Here is a 21,195-nt window from a genome sequence, read left to right as displayed (position 1 = left end):
GCTAAAACATAATTTTTGGAGAAAAAAAAAGCTAAAAACAAACATGATATGCACCTGTAATGTTCCTTTTTTTACTGACACCAAGTTTAAAATAAGAATTGAACGCACAGAATATCAATACGAAGCAACTGAAAAAATGGTACTGAAAGGATGGAGAGAAAGGATTTTTGTCCAACCACGAAACAGCAACCAATGGGTGCGGAAGAGGGGTTATACAACCAACCAATTGAACCACGCGTGGGAATTGACAAAGGATGAGTTTATAGCTGACAAGTAAATGTCGATTCTTCATTTGTTGTCTTCAGTATTGTGTCCAGCCAAAGGCAGCCATACTGCGTCATGTTGATAATAGACTGTAGCTACCGAGCCTCTGCCCGTCGAACGCATCGTTCTCACCAGGCCCCCCGTTTTCCAAACTGGTATAAAATGCTATCCAACAGAGCTGTGAACACTCCCGGTAATTAGCAACGTGGCCTCCAGGCCGACTCCACTCAGCTCTAGCAGCGTGGCCAAAGCACGGACCCCATAGAGAGAGGGGCCGAGTTATGCATTGATCTGGGAGAATTAAGGCTAACTGCCCCAGATTGCAGTGTGTCTTGATGTACCTTCTGGGATGAGCAATGAATGTACAGTACTCACGTGGCCTGTGCATTGTTTGCGGAGTAAACAAGGGGCGATTTGGACTCGTTGCGCTTTAACCCATTCTGACCTGAGATCAGATTCATACGAGGTTTCCACTGGACACACACACTGGTCCGATTAACCCATTCTGACCCAAGATCAGATTCTATAAAAATGTCAGTCGCTCTTCGATTTAAAAAAAAATAGCGGACCTACAAGCTCGTAGCGCGCCACTCGGTGGCGCGCTACGAGCTTGTAGATCTGCTATTTTTCAACAGCTAAAGCACGACACGATGCCAACGCCAAAACGGGTTCCCGTTCAGAACGGGTTAAAAATGAACACATCGTGAATAATTAACGAGGACCCTTTAAAGCACTGTTATCTTTTGTGTGACCGCAAACGTGAAACCACTGATGATGAGAAAATATGGTTTTAACCAGTCAATAATGGTGGAGTGCAACAAGAAACAGCTTAATCAATGGGGGCTATGCTACGTTTGCAAACAAGGACTTGAATTATAACGCCGATAATTGATTTCCGTCCATTTTTTTCTCTCGCTCCTTCATGTGATGTCATTGTTCATTGATTCCTTGTGCTGCCTGCAGTGAGGAATGATGGGAAGTTTGCAAAAAAAAAAGAAAAGATTATGCTGTGACTTTTGTTGACCCCCCCCCCCCCGCCGCCGCCACCACACACACACACACACACACACACACACACACACACACACCCACACACACACTTTTTGCTCCACCTTTCCCTTCTTTCGTTCTCCTCCTCTCTCTCTCTCTCTCTTCCGTTTTGAAATTTGCAAGCTGTAGCACCAGCTTAACCAAAAAGGATTAAGTCCCCATACCCAACTGAGAACACAGATAATGCTCCGTAATTGGTAAAAAATGAAGATGAATGGGACAGCTAGATAAGGACCAATTAGCTGCTGGGAGCGTACAGCTGTGGTCTCCTCACAGGAGCGCTCTCAGGGGCCAATGAAGGCCCCCACTTTCTCTCACTCTTTCTCACGTATACACGCACGGACGAACGCGAAGCGCACGCACGCACGCACGCGCGCACACACAGACACACACATGCAAATAACATAGGGGCCCCCCCAGGAATTAGCCTGGTGACCCTGTGGAAAGAGAGGTATGATGCCTCCTCATCATCTTCTCCCCACTGGAACCTCCTCAGCCATATAGGCATCGCTCCAGGTAGCTGTCAGCACTAGCACCCATCCAGCCACAGCCTAGCGAACCGGGGCTTGGCTTGGCTGGCGTTGGGCTCAAGTGTCGCAAAACGGCGTTATATATATGGCGGTTTTGCGCCACAACTCCAGCGCCTTTTAATGGCGCTGCTTTCTTGTGGCATCGTCGGCCGTGCGTGGAGGCGGGTGTGGTGGGAGGAAGGGGGGAGGGGGGGGAAGTAAATAAACAAACACAAAACACGACGACGGCCCCTCGGTGAGAGCACGTCATGCGTTTGCTTCTGTCGTCCTGCAGGTTTTTGGCAAAGTCTGTTTTTTTCCCCAACGCTGAGCAGGTTTGTCGGTCGACGGCGTGGTGTGGTGCATCATGGCATCATCTGGCTGATGACAGTGGAATTCCCATATCTAATTACAGACAGGATTTCAGCTCCATTAGAGATGCTGCAGAGAGAGGAGTCATATGAGTGGCAGGGCAGCACCCAGTGGCCAGAGAGAGAGAGAGAGAGAGAGAGAGAGAGAGAGAGAGAGAGAGAGAGAGAGAGAGAGAGAGAGAGAGAGAGAGAGCATTCTGTCTCTCCTCCTTCCTCAAGGTCTCGACCGTTTTGCTTGTATGTTTTTTAGTTGGGTTTCTTTTCCGAAGAAAGCAATCCCCTTCTCTTAAAATTGGGCAGGTGTTTTGTTAGTTGGGGGCAGCTGACAATATTTCCTCTCTCTCTCTCTCTCCCGCGGTAATAATGAAGGTTGTGTGGCTGTGGTGGGGGTCAATGCGTCGAGAGGGCACAACGATGGAGGGGTCTGCTGTTTATCCCCCTCAAGGCCTCTCCTCCTCCTCCGCCGCATGCACCACAACGTGTTTCGCTCGGTCTGTGATCTGTAATTGTGGCATTTCCTGCGAGGCACAGGAGTCAGGAACAATCCACATTGTGCCCGGAGAGCACTCCCTCTGCACCTCCCCCCCCACCATCCCGACGCCCGCATTCTCCTCCTCCTCCTCCTCCTCTAAATACTGGGAGGGGAAAAATCAAAGAAAGTGAAGTCCCCATTCCCATTCCCATTCCCATTTCCCTCTCTCTCTCTCTCTCTTTCTATCTGTCTCATTCCCTTCATTTCCACCACCTGTCTCTCTTATTCTCAATCCATGTCACACACATAGGCTATGCATGCGCGCGCACTCACGCACACACACACACACACACACACACACACACACACACACACACACACACACACACACACACACACACACACACACACACACACACACACACACACACACACACAGTCACACACACACACACACACACACACACCTTCCTTCCCCTCCTGTGTGCAGTGCCTCACACTCACATGGGGACCAGGGTTTGGTTTGTCTTGGCTGCAGAATTCAACTGGCTGTTTTTCTCCCCTCCTCCTCCTCATAATTAATAACACTGATGCAAACAGGAAGGTCTAATTGTGATGAATATTTAACGCGGGGGGGAGGGGGGGGGGAGAAACATTAGCCCTGCATTCAATTTACATCAACACAAAGACGACCGGGCGGGCAATTCCAACTCAACTACATACAAACAGAACAGAGTGTCCTTCAGGTCTCTCATGCCTCCCCCGGTCTCCGTCTCGCTCCCCTCTTATGCCTCCCCCGGTCTCGGTCTCGCTCCCCTGCTTGTGAAGCCGTGCTCAACAATGGAAGATGTGCCTCACGTACGTCGGCGTGCACGTCGAGATGAAGCACCTGTGTTTTAGCCGAGGGGAATCTCTTCGGCGGTACAGTATACTACAGTACAGTGAGTACACACGCAGCTACAGTAGGGGCCGCCTTTCTGGTCATGTCAAATGTGACCAAATTTGACTGAGAGACTGCCATTGGATTTTTTTTTAATTTTAGTTTTTTTTTTCATGTCATATGAAAGCAGGGAATCATAGCTTCAAATTGACATGTTGGTTGTTCAGTTTGACCCACCAGTTTTGGAGATATGGCTTATAGAGTAATGTCTTGCAGAGAAACAGCGAGTTGAGAAAACAGGCTTGAAAAGGTTCACTTCTGTGGGTCTCTAACATTACACCTATAGCTACGTGTTTAAGCATTTATTTCATGTCGATTTCAGCTTTGACACTTATTTCAGACATGCTCGAGTATGTGAAGAGTCTGCCTGTGCTATTAACTCATTTTGAAAAGAAAAAGGAAAAATAAAAATCTCCTCTGGTGAAAAGCTGGAATGTGCGCGATGGCAGTCTCTCAGTCAAATCTGGTGACAGATGTCTTCTAAAATGTGTTCTTGGTCCATGAGACACATGTCTTAAGACGATGTATACCCAACGTGATACACCTTTTTTTACTGACACCAAGCAACTGAAAAACACGCTATTTCAATGGCAGTGGATGGAGAGAGAGGATTTTTGTCCAACCCACGAAACAGCAACCAATGGGTGCGAAGAGGGGGCACAACCACGGGCGGGACTTGACAAAAGGGTGAATTAGAATAAACTGACGAGTAAAGTTCGATTCTTCATTTGTCTTCAGTATTGTTGTCCAGCCTATACTGCGACATGTTGATGATAAGACTAGTTACCGAGCCTCTGCCGAACGAACGCATCGTTCTCACCAGGCCCGTTTTCCTTATACAATCCAAACTGGTAGAAATGCTATCCAACAGAGCTGTGTGAACACTCCCAGTAATTAGCAACGTGGCCTCCAGGCCGACTCCACTCAGCTTGTATATTCATAATTACGTTACATTACAATGATGTATACTTCATATTGTGCATCTCTCTATATAAATAAATGCATGGAATCTCTGTGATTAGAGGTCCCTGCGCCTTTCGGAAAAGAATTTGCAGCGTTTTTCTGCCTCCAGAAATGTCGCCTGGGACGGGGAATTGTATAGATAATAGCGACTGAAAGCGTGCGCAAATCAAGATGGCGCAGTCCAGTGTTATGGCTGACAACAGATAGCCATCCGAAGCTAATGTGAGTAGCCTTTCGATAAGTTAAACGTAACTTACGTTTATTGGCGCTTGCCGAGACTAATGATTAACGTAGGTTACGCCACAAGGGCGGGGGGGTCGTGAGGCCTGCAGCGCCAGTCAAATGCGCGAAATACCAAAGTAGAAGAAGAGATCCTCTGCAAGCAGGAAGTGCAGCCCACCCAGCCCACAAAGTCATTGATAATAAGATAATCATGATGAAAGATGCAGCCCTATATACAGTACAATTTAGGCATTCAGCAGACGCTCTAAATCCAGAGCGATTTACAGTAAGCAAGAACAAAACATGGTAATACATCAAATACAAGAATCATACGTTAGCTAAGAATCTAACAGTGGAATATGTATAATGAAACTATGCGTATACACCATAGAGTGTCTAGTCTACATGAAATGCTATCTAAGTTACATCATTTTAGCCTTTGCATACACCTGTAACTTAGGCTAGGGCAAGTGCTACGGGCTAAGATGGCATCTGAAGAGGTGGGTTTTCGGACTATACGGCGGAAGATTGGGGAGTGAGAGTCTGCAGTTCTGATCGCATTAGGAAGTGCATTCCACAGTTTTGGAGCCAGAATGGAGAGGTCTGGGACGTGTGGAGCGTTGTCCCGGCGTTTTTTTAGTCATCAAATGTACTTCCCTGAGTTGGCTGATCAAGAGCACGTGGGAAGGTTTGTATAGGGTCCGATCAGACTTGCAAGATATGTGTACGTTTGATTGCTTTGAAGGCTTTGAATGAAGTAAAGGGATTTCAGAACCATGCATGGATGAACAGCCAGTGCCACTTGCACATCGGTAAAATAAACACATTTGTGATTAAACATTTATTTACTCCTATAGTTTTCGTATCAGCAGCCGGGGCTGATTATCAATTCCTGTCAACGTTACACAGATGTGGTTTGCACTAGTTAACAGTGTTATCATTACAGTGTGCGGGAGTTCAAACCGGATGTCATTCTAAGACTGGAGTGAATGTTTCCATTTCCACTGAGCAGCTGCTGTTCTGGGTTCTTAAAAAAAATAAAACATTTAGACCTGAGGACGATTCTACAAATGCCTTCTAAATCATGACAGTTTTCTGAAAAACCTCATGTTTCTATATCAATGGTTCTCAAACTATTTAATGTCAAGGACCCCCAGAATTATTATGTAATTGGCCGCCGACCCCCCCCATCTGAAAATATGTGTTGTTCCTCCAGGGACCTCCCACCAGAAGCAAAAGATTTGAGTTTGAAAAAACATTCGCTCCGAAAGAATATATAAAGATTTGCACCACATTTTCACGGTTTTCCCAAAAATAGCAGATCTTACAAGCTTGTAGATCTGCTATTTTTCAACAGATAAAAGTTTAAAATAATTGGTTAAAGTGGTTTAAAAGCTATATAAGGTGACACAGATGCGTCCTGACAGGTCTGAATGGGTTCAGAAACAGCATGTTAGTCGTCCCGCACAGCATTGTGCACAAACAGTGAGTTCATTCCCAACAAGGCTATACACATCAGCCAAAACGCAGACCCTCTCCTCCCTGCCCAGCCATTTTGCTATATCAGTATAAGTGATTTAACACGTCTGAATTCCTAGGAGATAATGGGCCATGGAGTTCGGAACATATTAGGCATTCAAACACTCAAATAATAGTGGGAGGGGGAGGAGGAAGCCAAGGCCAGCGTGGGTGCGGGGGCGCCGCATTGTAAATAAGCTCTGCAATCTCATTTTGTGTTAAACTATACTATAGTTCATAATTTTAACCCATTCTGGGCGGGAACCCCCTATTGGGCGTTGTGTGCTTTAGCTGTTGAAAAAAGAGCAGATCTACGAGCTCGTATGGGTCTGCTATTTTTGAAAAATCGTGAAAATGTGTTGCAAATCTTTGAATATATTCTTTCAGAGCAGAACATTTTTAACTCAAATCTTTGCTTCTGGGGGGGGGGGGGGGGGGGTCAACATAGTTTCAGATGGGGGTCGGCGGCCAATTATTGAATTATAAATATATATTTTAGGGGTGCTTGAAATGAAAATGTTTGAGAATAGAAACTATGGGCTTTTTCCAGAAAACTGTCAAAGATTTAGAAAGGCATTTTGTATCGAATCGAGCTCAGGTCTAAATGGGTTAAAATGCTTTTTTTTTATTTTATTATTTCTAAACAGAAAAAGCGATATAAGTGTTAAAGCCGGGGGGCTCTTTGGAGGAGACAGCTCCGCTCCTATAGGCAGTGTTTCATGGCCCTGCGGCGTGGGAGCGGGCCATATTTCTCCAGGCGTATTATCAGGATGACTCCGGCTGGCCACCCTGTCACAGGAGAGTGCTTGATATAACCCATTCTGACCTGAGATCAGATTCTAAAAACATGTCTTCTATATATTATACATCCTGACAGTTTTCCATTCTGACCTGAGATCAGATTCTAAAAATGTCTTCTATGTCAGTCGCTCTTCGATTTAAAAAAAAAATAGCAGACCTATACAAGCTTGTATAGCGCGCCACTCGGTGGCGCGCTATATGAGCTTGTAGATCTGCTATTTTTCAATAGCTAAAGGACGACATGATGCTAACACCAAAAGGGGTTTCCCCGTCCAGAGTGGGATAAACAAGAGATTGCCGCGACACCCAGTAATCAATATTAGGATGGCTTCAGTACCAAACATCATTTGTCTCCGCCGACCATTCCTTTGACCAAACGAAGCATTAATTCAAATCATAAATCTGAGCTGATTTAACCCATTCTGACCGGGAACCCATTTTGGTGTTTAGCATCATGTTATGCTTTAGCTATTGAAAAATAGCAGATCTACAAGCTCATAGCGCGCCACCGAGTGGCGCGCTACGAGCTTGTAGGTCTGCTATTTTTGAAAAATCGAAGAACGAATGACATTTTTAGAATCTGATCTCAGGTCAGAATGGGTTGATCAGACCAGTGTGTGTCCAGTGGAAACCTCGTATGAATCTGATCTCAGGTCAGAATGGGTTAAATCCAGGGAGAGTTATATGAGTGAGTGAGTGAGTGAGGGAGGGAGAGAGAGAGAGAGAGAGAGCGCGCGCATGCACGAGAGAGAGAGAGAGAGAGAGAGAGAGAGAGAGGGCCCCTGTCTGCCTGCCTGCCCCTAATGATTTATTTTCTACATTTCTGCGAGCGAGAGATTTGTCCATACTCACTGACAGGTCACCTTCAAACGCCAGTGGCAGACTGTTCATCACCATGCAGACGAGCATCTCATCGCCGCGAGTAAATATTAACCCATTTCGGACGGGGGACCACCTTTTGGTTATTTTTAATAAAGCATTATGTTTATACTTTAGCTGTTGAGAAATAGCAGATCTACGAGCTTGTATAGCGCGGCACCGAGTGCCGCGCTACGAGATTGTAGGTCTGCTATTTTTGAAAAATCACGAAAATGTGCCTCAAATCTTTGAATATATATTATTACAGAGTGAACATTTTAAACTCAAATCTTTGCTTCTGGTGGAGGTTTTCCTGGAATTATACATATTTTCAGATGGGGGGTTTCATGGTCCTTGAAACATGAAATATTGAGCACCACACTAACACCAGAAACATAAGGTTTTTTCAGAAAACTGTCAAGACATTTTTTTTTTTTTTTTTGACGTCGACTTTTGGTGTTGGCATTATGTCATGCTTTAGCTATTGAAAAATAGCAGATCTACAAGCTCATAGCGCGCCACCGAGTGGCGCGCTACGAGCTTGTAGGTCTGCAATTTTTGAAAAATCGAAAAAAAAAACCGACTGACACAGAAACATATATAGCTTCTTCAGAAAACTGTCATTTTCAAACAAGACATTTTTTTTTTTTTTTAATCTGATCTCAGGCCAGAACGGGTTAAAGGAAAAGAATCCAATTGATTGTGGATGGGGCCGAGAGGCGTCGCCGCCATATATTTCACTCAGAGAGCTAATGCTGTGGCCCGCCGCTGTGTGTGCCCGGCCCACCGTACCCAACCCGCCCCACCAGCCCCCCTGCCAGAATTATGATTCTACTGGGAGCCCGTGTGGCTGTGGCTGCATGCGGCTGTGAAGCTCAAGGTTACAATTTAAATTGTAAAAAGGGAGAAAAGATAAAACAGTCTCTTATTAGCTCCATTGCCATTGCCACGCATAGCCTCGCCGTCGTTCGTATTCGCATTTATCTTTTTATTTTCGCGACCTTGTGAACTCGCCGTTCCGTCGTATATATTTGTATCCCTTCAGTCTCTTGGAGTGATGATCTCAGACTTTTCGTTTTTTTTTTTTTTTTGGTCGGTCGCACTATACGCTTTGTTAAATCTTTGCTTGTGAAACACATCCTATATTCACCTCTTTAAACTGCATGTCAAGTGTTGCTGTTGAAAATGCATTCAGGAGTCAAGCCACTTAGTACGGTATAAGTGAATCAAAAACACCATTTAGCAAACCAAAGCTTCGGGGATTACGTTACAGTTTATAATTTGAACTGGGCTCATATAATTCCACACTACATTATGATTCTCTGCAAAAACCCGCTAAGTGGCTCCGTGTGATATTACAAAAATCCTTCTGCTTTTTTTTTTTTTTAGGGCTAATAATTAATTGAAATGGCACATAGTGAAAAACCAATGCTCTCACATCAATTCAATTAGTCGCTGTTAACGGCTGATAGCTTTGGGAAACTGTGTTCACAGTTTTACTTTGCTGTTAACCCATTCTGACCTGAGATCAGATTCATACGAGGTTTCCACTGGGGACACACTGGTCTGATGAACCCATTCTGACCCGAGATCAGATTCTAAAAATGTCAGTCGTTCTTCGATTTTTCAAAAATAGCAGACCTACAAGCTCGTAGCGCGCCACTCGGTGGCGCGCTCCAATGCTCTCACATCAATTCAATTAGTCGCTGTTAACGGCTGATAGCTTTGGGAAACTGTGTTCACAGTTTTACTTTGCTGTTAAGAGTTTCTTTTTTTTTCCTTTTTTCTATAACACACAAAAGGGCAACGGTTCTGAATAAAAGACTCAGACTCATCTTAGTATGGTATATTACATGTTCTGTAGTCTGTACAGAAGAACGCTGAACCACGTACATGAAGGGTAGACATGAAGGCATGTGCATTCTACAGTCATATATACTGTACTGTTCTGTGTTTTAAGACAAGCTTGTATATATGTGTAGGGAAAATGTAGGCCTACACTCCGCCGCTTGTGTGTGTGTATAGTTTGCATGTGTGTGTGTGTGTGTGTGTGTGTGTGTGTGTGTGTGTGTGTGTGTGTGTGTGAGTGTGGGAGCGTGTCGGCACTATGTAGTCGGCACTATGTAGTCGGCACTATGTGAGTTATGTGTCTGTGTATTTCTGTGTTCACATGTGCGCATGGAAATGCAGGTGAATCATCTTGGTGTCAGTGCATACTGCATACATATAGAGACAGATAGAGAGAGAGAGACAGTGTGTGTCTGTGCACGCGTCTGCGCGTGCGTGCGTCTGCGCATGCATGCGTGCGTGCGTGCGTGCGTGCTCCCGTGAAGGACACACTCACCGACGCTTTGGCCGAGGTCTCCGTTCTCCCCGTCCATCCCATGGTGGTTGTTGCCGTGGTAGCTGCTCATCACCTCCAGCTTGATCTTCTTCACCTTCATGGCCTCGGCAATGGCGGCGTTGGCAGCCGCTGCCGCCGCCGCTGTCAGGCCTGGGAGAGGAAGAGGAGAGGAGAGGAGAGGAGAGGAGAGGAGAGGAGAGGAGAGGAGAGGAGAGGAGAGGAGAGGAGAGGAGAGGAGAGGAGAGGAGAGAAGAGAAGAGAAGAGAAGAGAAGAGAAGAGAAGAGAAGAGAAGATGCTCTTAGGACACCTCAAAAACCTTAAGAGGTTTTTAGCAAACACTCAAACCACACAATAATGTCAGGAGCCCCGAGGCACAGGTGGGCCTCTGATTAGCACTGATTGGAGTGCCAGTTGATTTCTTCCCAATAGTGTCAACTGTGATGTCATTTCGCCCCTATTTCCAGCAGGTCGATTTCAAAATAAAACTGACGTTGACTAATGCATACTACAAAATTTCCAATAGTGTAAATAATAGAGACCGATATTTTTTAAATGTTTGGAGGGAAATCAGATTTCTATTGAAGCCATCTTGACGCAAAAGTATAGCTATACTCAACGGACCACAGACATGGATTGAACGCAAGATTTTGGCAAAACATATTTACTGTAATGTTCTATGGCAGTGTATGGGACTGCCACTTAACATCAAGATAAACCGCAGCCAATGAAGACAGAGTCGAAGGTGGAATTGACTGTTTACTTCATGACAAAGCGGTGAAAACTGCAAAAATAATAAAACAATACATTCAGAGTTGTTCTTAATTGACAGCATTCCAATCATTTCACAACTAAATAAACCCAGGTAATTAACAATCATACACACACTAGCTAAACCACATACACTCATCAGTGTTGATTAGTAGGATGACATACACCTGAGGCTAGGCTAGGCTATATGTTATGTTCTGCAGACAACAGTAAACATTTGTCAAAAACGTTTGCAAATACAAAATACCACAAAATTGTACAGAAAGTTAGCATATCTAAAATCAACTGCAACTTACAGCATTGCCTCTCAAAAGCTTCCAAGTTGGTAGATGTTTTCTTTTCTTAGGCTTTAATACAGCTCTGAACAGTGTGTGTTTACTCTCTGCACTGCTGCATCAAAGATGGTGCTCACAGGAAGTGACTCTCATTATATACTGATTTCTTCAAAATAAAAGTGCATGTACACAGGGTGACAATAAAGTAGTTGCAGGCTTTTCTAAAGCGGACAGAAATACCAACATTGCTTAGAATTGCCTTAAAGGCAAGACATTTACGATAGGGAAAAACATTGCTCTTGTTGTGACATAGACAATGGAGTTCAAAGTTCAACTTTGCTTTGAAGCCCTGTAATTGCTAAATCCTCCTTATAAATGAGTGGCGGGTACTGATACTGTACTGTATGTGTGATATCTTTCTCGTATAGGTTATCACGACCTACTATGAACAAGAATCTTTCCGACTCTACTGTACTGTATCTGGTATATACGCATCTCTTACCGTATTGATGTATCTGTACCTTGATGGGAACGGATGGAGTCAAGACAATGGCACGTTCAATTCATGACGCAAGCATTTTGTGTGTAAATAAAGCTTTGAATATATACAGTACACACACACACAGTCACACACACACACACACACACACGCACACACACACACACACACACACACACACACACACACACACACACAGTATAATCGCCAGGGGAGCCACGTCAACAGAAGTGAGGAGGGGAGAGGTCCAGAGAGAGAAATAGATATAGGACTCAAAGTACACAAATGGAGGAAGGGAATTGGATCTTAAAGGCTGAGGATGCCGAGGCACTTTCAATGACATCTTCTAATGTATTCAAATCAGCTCTATAATAACCCCACGATGCTCCGTCACAGAAACAGAATAATGACTCAAACTGGGGATTCACATTGCTTAGAGCTATACAGCACAGAGTACACACACACACACACACACACACACACACACACACACAGCGCCTCATATTAAGTGCTGATATGAGTGGCATTGCTTTGCGAGAACAGTCAGCGGGGCTGAATGAGGAAAAGCATGAAGAGAAATCACTCGGTGATGAAGTGAGGGGGCGCCCTTATCGTTGTGCATAACATGTCGTTTTTGCTCAGACACTGATATAAAATTGTCCAGTCATTGTCAATGGGCGATTTAATCCTACTTTGTGTATAGGACAAAATTAGACACTAGGCCGATTTACTCAGACACATAGACGTAAACTCTAAATTCATCGTCAAAAGGAATTTAATGTTTGCGTATAGGACGGAAAATAGCCGATTTGCTCGTCCACATTATGTGACGTAAACTGTCCATTCATTGTCAACGGGAATGTCATGTTTGTGTAAGACAAAAATCTACACTAATGGCTGAATACAGGAGGGATAAAACAACAGCATTAGGATTCATGTCATTCTGTTTTAAATGACCACGGTAACAAATCAACAATGCATGCGAACGTTTGGATGTGTGGAAAACATGCACAAGTTAAAATAAACTAGAAATGTTTGAGGGAAAGAAAGTCCTTCAATCTTGCTTAGCATGGCAATCAGAGCCAGTAGCTTTTTGAGATATCAAAGGGTTGGATGCCACCACTGAACCAACCCATCCGATCGCCCAACATATAGCCATGTGTGTGCCCCACTATGTTGCAAGTGGGATGACAAATCCAGAACCCTATGGCCATTACAAATCACATTTTAAGAAGGTATAAGAGCATTTACACTACAGTAAAAATCCTAGCCTATAGAATACATTAATTGATGAGCTAAATTCCACTTTCCACTTAGGCCTATACATTTTTTTTGATGATGGACTGCCAAAAATCTGTTATGCTTTGCTGTCCCATTGCAGTTGCAATTGAATGTTCCCGTTAAAATACTCTTGTTAAATGTCCATTTAAAATGATACGGTCACTTTATGCAGTGATTGTGGGTCATAACAAGCGTTGTTGTTTTCATGGGCAGCGGAAATGCCGTTTGAAATCACAGTTCAGGTGATTATTTCCACACCCATCTTTGACTATCGTGTCGGTATAAGCGAGCATATAGCGGTCCACCTGGACTAAAGAAAATGGACTTGATGCGTTTACATACAAGCGCGCATATGTTTGACACACTGTGGAGATTATAAAGCATGGGTTTGTCATTGTGGTATAGTTCCAGGGGTTTCTGGGTGCATTAAACGTGACTGAAATCTTTATTCATGAGGGCCGGTCTTAAAACAGCAGGGACAGATACTACTAAAGCTCCTCTAGGCCCTCCGTGTCTCAGGAGACTGGCACGGCTCTCCCCAACCTTCCCCCGGTACAAAAAAAAACGCCTTCAAAGACACACACGAAGAGAAAACAAGAGAATGTGACTATATGAGCAGAATCACTCATATCCACGGCATATAGCATTATCATCTGTCCTTTTGCAGAGACCACTTAAAACTGTCGTGCGACAAAAATACCACATTTTGTACTGGACTTTTGCATGTTGTTTTTGTCGAGAGAGAGAGAGACGTTGTGCCGCACTTTGTCGCCACGGCATGAATCCGGCTATACCTCTTATACACTTTGATATGCAGGTTTTTGCCTTATATGTTTGACGCAGAACAAGCCCAACGCTATACGTTTATCACCTCTAAGCTGTCACGTCTCGCTGATGGGACTCAAGAGCTAGCTATTAGCCATACATCTGAGGCGAGACGCGAGTACAAGGAGAAGTAGAAATCGAACATGTGGCTCTAATAGATACATGCTCACGCGCACGCACGCACGCGCACGCACGGCCCGGACACCCTCTCCTCCTCTCCTCTCCTCTCCTTCTCCCAGCTGATAGGCAGATGGCGAGAGCCACTCTGAGCCGCTGACATGGAGGTGCATATAATTTAAAGCCTTGTTTGCATCTTAACCCATTCTGAACGGGAACCCGTTTCGGTGTCAGCGCCGTGTCGTGCTTTAGCTATTGAAAAATAGCAGATCTACAAGCTCGTAGCGCGCCACTCGGTGGCGCGCTATGAGCTTGTAGATCTGCTATTTTTTGAAAAATCGAAGAACGACTGATTTAAAAAAAAATCTGATCTCAGGTCAGAATGGGTTCATCAGACCAGTGTGTGTGTCCAGTGGAAACCTCGTATGAATCTGATCTCAGGTCAGAATGGGTTAAAATACATCAGTACCATATTGACGTACAGTATACATCATGTCAGAGAAGCGGGCCCCTCTCGTTTGCAACGAACGGGGGCCCAGGCTTGCACGGCTTGCTGTTCCATATGCATAGAGGCAGGAGTAACGGAAAGGAGGGGAGGAGGGGAGGGGAGGAGGGGAGGGGGGGGGAGAAGCCACTGCCTCGTAAGAAGGTGATACTTCTCCACATAATGAATGTGGCCTCTGCCCAGTCTGAAGGTCAGCCTTCATTTGTGTATAATGGGCCAAGAGTCAACTGTTTTCCAAATGAGACGTATGCAGAGCAGACCGAGGCGCCCAGGCCCCATAGAGTAAATATTGAAATCACCTCTGGGGTTGTTTGTGTGATAAATTCCCTCCACAAATCAGGTGCCGCTCAAGAGGTGTTGTTGTTGTTGTGGTGCCGCAGTGGCGCTATATACGTGATGGCGCTCGTGCACGCGGGAGCACACACACACGGGCACAACTTAACCCGTTCTGACCTGAGATCAGATTCATACGAGGTTTCCACTATGGACACACACTGGTCTGATTATAACCCATTCTGACCTGAGATCAGATTCTAAAAAATGTCAGTCGTTCTTCGATTTTTCAAAAAAATAGCAGACGTACAAGCTCGTAGCGCGCCACTCGGTGGCGCGCTATGAGCTTGTAGATCTGCTATTTTTAAATAGCTAAAGCATAGCATGATGCTAACACCAAAAGGGGTTCCCACCCAGAATGGGTTAAAGGCGTAGTGACATTAAAAATACGTTTTTCACACTTTTTAGACCATATCTGTGGTCATTGTATGGGGCATACGCATACCTAACTACGGATGCCAAAAGAAATGGGCAAATTTGTGTTTTTATATCAAAAGTCCATAAAAATCTTTATTTAAATTACTTCCTGAAAACGAAAACGTACTGCGTGATGACGTGTAGAGATATACACATCGATAAAAGCCAATAAAAAATGAAGCTCACCAGTTTGATTCCCATGCTTCGTTGTGCTATTCCACAGCTGGTTTTGATTAAAGAACTGTTTTTAATCCAATTCAAGATGACATCCAGGCGGTGTATTACTTGTTTTAAACGCTAAAATAGGCATATAGGTTGTGTATAGGTTAGAAATAAACCTGCTGTCTTTTCCCCCAGTCTCCCTGTCACTTTTGTTTACAAACTAAATTCACACGCAGGAAGTCACAGACTTTGAGACCCCATAGCCTGGAGGGATGCGACGCTCTGCGATTGGTCCAGAAACTTCAGATCCAACGTTTCAGGCTGAAACTTCAAAATAAAATGTCCACCATTTCCGTTTCCCAACCTACACCTTTAAGTCTGAGAGCGCAAAAGTGAACACAGACTCTCCTCCCCGTCTATACTTAACAACATTGATACTTTAGTATAATGCATTTTTTTTCCTTCTTATTTCTATTTTTTTAAATAAAAGGCCAATCGTCTGAGATGCGCAAGCAGATCAAATCAGTATTGCATTTACCACGAGTAAATAAAGTCAATCGATTTGATCCAGGTGAGTCCGTGTCATCTCCATTTTTCATCCATCATTATGCACCAGCCCCCCCCCCCCCCCCCCCACCCCCCCCCCCAAGCCTTTGACTAAGTGACACAGACTTGACGAATCGAAAGCCTTTGTTCCGATAATTGTTTCATTTTAACGGATCAATTGTCACGTCCGCGCGGCACGGCGCACTACACTCCGACGCAGTGGCTGTAATAATAAGGTGGAAGAGCCGGGAGATGTTTCGGCGCCCCCATAAGCAACAAGTCTATTAAGACACCGGGAACGAGACTGGAACGTCAACACGGAGGACCCAGTCCCACTCGATGCTCATCTGCATTCATTACCATGCAAACAAAACAAATCCGGACACATTATATTCTTTTCCAAAGTCACCTTTAGATTCAGGCACTAGTTCTCTCATAATGCAGAGACAGGAGGCCACGACAGAATCCTCTTGGCCACAAAACAAACAAGAACAACCGAGGCTGCATGGAGAGAGAGGCATACATGTCAAAACGCACACGCGCGTGCACACACACGCGTGTCGAGCACACACACGCACACACACGCGTGTCGAGCACACACACACACACACACGTCACACACACACACACACACACACACACACACACACGCACACACACGCACACACACACACACACACACACACGCACGGGGGGAACATTTCAGCAAATAAGAGAATAGCGTGGCACGGGCGTCACATGGGGAGCACAAAACAGCAAATAACAGAGACAAGGTCTGATGGTAGCCCTTGGAGCAGCTGTCATATTAAATAATAATGAAGGATCTATTAATATGCAGCAGAAGCAGCAGACGACGAGCTTAACGCTGTCATGGCTCTGCATATTGTCAGGATCTTCATCATTAATTAACATGCTAGCTGCCCCATACCTGTGCCAATGTCAGAGAACATTCTTACAACAAACACCACCAGTGTCTGTGCCCTTCCGCAACTAACTGGCATAATTAAATTAAAATCAGATTAACGTCACATCAGTGCACACAAAAGACAGAACGACTTTATATGGCGTTCTCTCGGCGCGCGGCGAATCGGCGATATTCTATATCGACTGACTTAGAAACATATATAGCTTTTTCAGAAAACTGTCAGGATGTTGAAGACATTTTTAGAATCTGATCTCAGGTCAGAATGAGTTAGGGACTCCCTGCACCGCACGGAAACACGCCTTATCCGTCGGCCGCGCAGGCTAAGCAGGCACGAGACGCTCCTCCATGTCAATGAGCATGGCCGCCTAATTTTATCCCATTCTGACCTGAGATCAGATTCTAAAAAATGTCTTCTACACATCCTGACAGTTTTCTGGAAAAAGCCACGTTTCCATGTCAGTCGTTCTTCGATGTTTCAAAAATAGCTAGACCTACAAGCTCGTAGCGCGACACTCGGTGGAGCGCTATGAGCTTGTAGATCTGCTATTTTTCAATAGGCTAAAACATGACATGATGCTAACACCAAAAGGTGGTTCCCGCGCAAAATGGGTTATGCATGGACTGTTTGGCAGCGACGGCAGTGACAAACCGGGGGTTGGGGGACGAACGAACGACTCTTAGGTACGCCGCGCTATATACTTGAACTGTGTGCTATTCGCATCATGACAAATTTAGCATCAATTACCAGAACGCGCTAACCTTATGACAAGCAGTGGACTGGAAGAGAGAGAGAGAGAGAGGCGGTATGATGACACTAAATCACCCCAGTGTGTGTACTGGATCTATTCTGAACCCAGGCCTGAAGTGGCTCCAGGATTAGATGATCCACTCTTGACATTGGCAGTGCTAATTGCACATCAAAGGGAAAGATAACTATTACATGGCCGCACGTGCAAAGCCAAACCGTGGGAAGGGGATCGACTCTTTGCTGCAGTGTTGGGGGGAGGGGGGGGGGGGGGGGTTGTGCTGTGCATAAACGTGGCAGTTGTCATACCCAGACAGGAACGGGAAAGCATTGTCTTTTATCAGTTAAAGTACACCGTGCAGCCCCCTTTTTGTGCGAGGTGCAGGTGACATTCATTTCTCTAATGGTAAACGCAGTAGTATACTCCTTGCCTTATTCAAAAGGGTGAAGCCATATCCTAGGACATAAATGAATTATATTGGAAGCTGCTTCTTAAGTAGTGGGCAGAGTGTGAGTGGAAGCCCTCTCCACTTTAAAGGAGATGTCATCTCAGTGTGGTGTCAGTCCACAGCAAATAATCCGATTTGGGGGGCCAATCTGCCTGTAATGCATCAGCAACTGGAAAGGCTCCAGAGAAACCCCCTCGGGGGCAAAAAGACGCCAGTGCTGCTCACACACTCACAGACACAGACAGAGGCACACATGCACACATGGACACAGTGTGCGTGGCCGTATGCACAGTTGCACACGCATGCATGCATTGCACGCGTACACACACACACACATGCACACGCACAAGCACACACACGCGCGCGCACACACACACACACACACACACACACACACACACACACACACACACACACACACACACACACACACACACACACACACACACACACGTGTGCTTTCACACACATATAAAGGGTATTTCATTAAACGGAAACCTAAGCATGTTAAGATGTCCTTTCCTAAATGGAACTGGTGTCAAGGGCAAAAGATACATATGTTAACAATGTGGCTCACACAGTCCACTCTGGTCCTGTTAAGAAGTGTGAAGAATGCTACCATTCCAGTGCATCGGAATTAGTCACAGATTTAGCCACATGAACCCTAGCATCCCTATAGGCTATCCTGGGCATGGCCCTAATAGGCCAAACGTTCAGCGGAAATAATATGCTAACGTTTGGCTATATTATCAGCTGAGCAGGTGCCAGGTAGAGTGGCTATTTTGAGCAAAGGGATTTGTTGTAAAGGGGAAAAAAGGAGGTAAGTCTATAAGTATATATAGCCTAGGGTTTAAATGGTTAACTAGCCTGAAGTATGCTTGAAGTATGCTTGAAGGAATCTAGAAAAAAGTGCTCCTTGGAGCGCAGGTCTCTGCCGGGTCAGGTAGGCCATTGTGAAAAGGGTGCCATTTCTCCCTCAGCATTCATGATTCGAGGCATTTTGTTCAAAGAAATTGGTTTTGCACAAATCTGCCTGCTGGTGGCGCTATAACAGGTGATAATGGTGGATTTTTTCCCTCTGCCTAGTGGGAATATCCGTGCAAAGTTTCATGGAAATAGTTACGTCACCAAGAATGGTGGTCCCTTATTGGCCAAGGGTTTCCACCGACATACCGACAGACATACCGACAGACATACCGACAGACATACAGACAGACATACATACCGACAGACATACATACATACCGACAGACATACATACCGACAGACATACATACCGACAGACATACCGACATAAGCCGATTTGCTCAGACACATGTGACGTTAAATTCTCCATTCATTGTAAATGGCATTTAATGTTTGTGTCAAGACAGAATCTACACTGTTTATAGGAGGGGCTGACGGCTGAAAGTCGGACAGAACCGACTTGATCACATGACTATAGAGTTTGCGTGATGTTTGGACAAAATATGAAAGAGTAAAAAACTTGTTTTGTATAGTGGTGCTTATTAGAGGTTTTTCCTTGGCCTTCGGGGACTGTGCGTGGAATGTGTCACGCAGCTCGGTGCCGTTTTGGGTAAAAATGCGAATCGACCACCGTGAGGCTGACGCTCAGGTGTGTGTGTGTGTGTGTGTGTGATGGACTGACACACACACACACACACACACACACACACACACACACGGACAGAGCAGGGTGCAAATCATAGTCTCGCCCATGCCATCGGCCTGGCGGAGACAACAAATCTCCTCAAATTGAGCCTGGGGCAGATACAGAGAATGTGTTATTGAAAATTAAATTGTATGGTGTGCATGACAAGGCATCATGGGGTGAAATTATTTATTTTATTAGTGGTCCAGGCCAGGGAACCCTATATTGTCTCCGTTAGGATTTATTGTAACAGTTAATTATCATATAATAATTGATTATGAAAAATAATCTATTTAAGTAAAATAATCGATAACCGAATAAAAATAAAAATACGTCTCAAAAACGAGTAAAGCGATAAAAAAGGGTTAAAAAAAACCCCATAAAGAAATAATAGATAAGAAGATAAAAGACATCACACAAAATATAAAAGAAATAAGCAACGGCAAAAAAACAAAACAGTATTTGACTTTGACTCCACTGTAATATGAAACTCTCAGTTCTGGGTAAAAAGCCAAGTGAGTTTTCAAGTGTGATTTAAAGACAGGCCAAGGTCTAACACGATGAAGAGCATTCCACAGTTTGGGGCCTACAGAGGAGGACGATCGATTCCCCTGGTCTGAGGCCTTGCTTTTGGCACCACAACAACTAAGAAGTGACTGGTCAGCAGACCTCAACGACCTTGTGGGGGTTTTTCGACACGTTAAAGCTCGGATATACATTGGTGCCAACGCATTTAAGGATTTAAAAACGTACATTAAAATAAATAAAAACTGGATCCTGTTATTAATGAACATGGGCGGTGCAACAAATGCGAAGTGTTTGTGTAAAAAAAAAAAATCCACATGTTCAATACAGTCATATTGGCACCGGTGTACATAAAATGTGAATGAGTAGTAAGCTACAATCTGATCGTTTTACATTGTCTAAAATGGTAAATGGTGCATTTATATAGTGCCTTTATCCAAGGCGCTTTACATAGATTGTGCATTACATTCACACTCACATTCACACACCGATAGCAGCGGAAACCATGCAAGGCACCAACCAGCACATATAGGGGTTCAGTGTCTTGCTCAAGGACACTTCAACACTATAACTAACCCTGGGGGAGCCCGGGTTCGAACTGGCAACACTGCGGTTACCATCCAGCCACTCTATACCCCTGAGCTGCACCAAACAATGTGTCGAACCATCTGCGTTTTGCGTCGTGATGGAAATAGCATCAGATGCCTGTAAAGAAGTTCTATATAGTTTTGACGGAAACGTCGCTTGAATAAAAGTGTCCCTGCAGACGAGACGGCCTGCAGGTCACTTTATTCTTATTCTCCACGTTGATCCCTGGCTCCGCCACCCGTCACTCGGAGCCCATGTCAGGTGTGTAATG

The 21,195-nt window shown here is 44.8% G+C and overlaps 1 protein-coding gene across 1 annotated transcript in view; it reads right to left on the bottom strand.

The window, feature by feature from the left end:
• dachd (dachshund d) overlaps positions 1 to 21,195 on the bottom strand; it is a gene marked incomplete at its 3' end in the record, with an annotated part of 160,160 nt that overhangs the window by 43,177 nt on the left and 95,788 nt on the right. Inside the window, exon 3 of the mRNA XM_080785251.1 lies at positions 10,313 to 10,462. Within this exon, the coding sequence (XP_080641377.1) occupies positions 10,313 to 10,462 (150 nt within the window). The remainder of the gene's footprint in view (positions 1 to 10,312; positions 10,463 to 21,195) is intronic.

Source organism: Protomyctophum bolini (genome assembly GCF_963924005.1).
Source record: "Protomyctophum bolini genome assembly, chromosome: 16".
NCBI classification, from domain to species: Eukaryota; Metazoa; Chordata; class Actinopteri; order Myctophiformes; family Myctophidae; genus Protomyctophum; species Protomyctophum bolini.
Note: the sequence above shows the minus strand (reverse complement) of the source record. Positions and strands in the feature narration are given on the sequence as shown.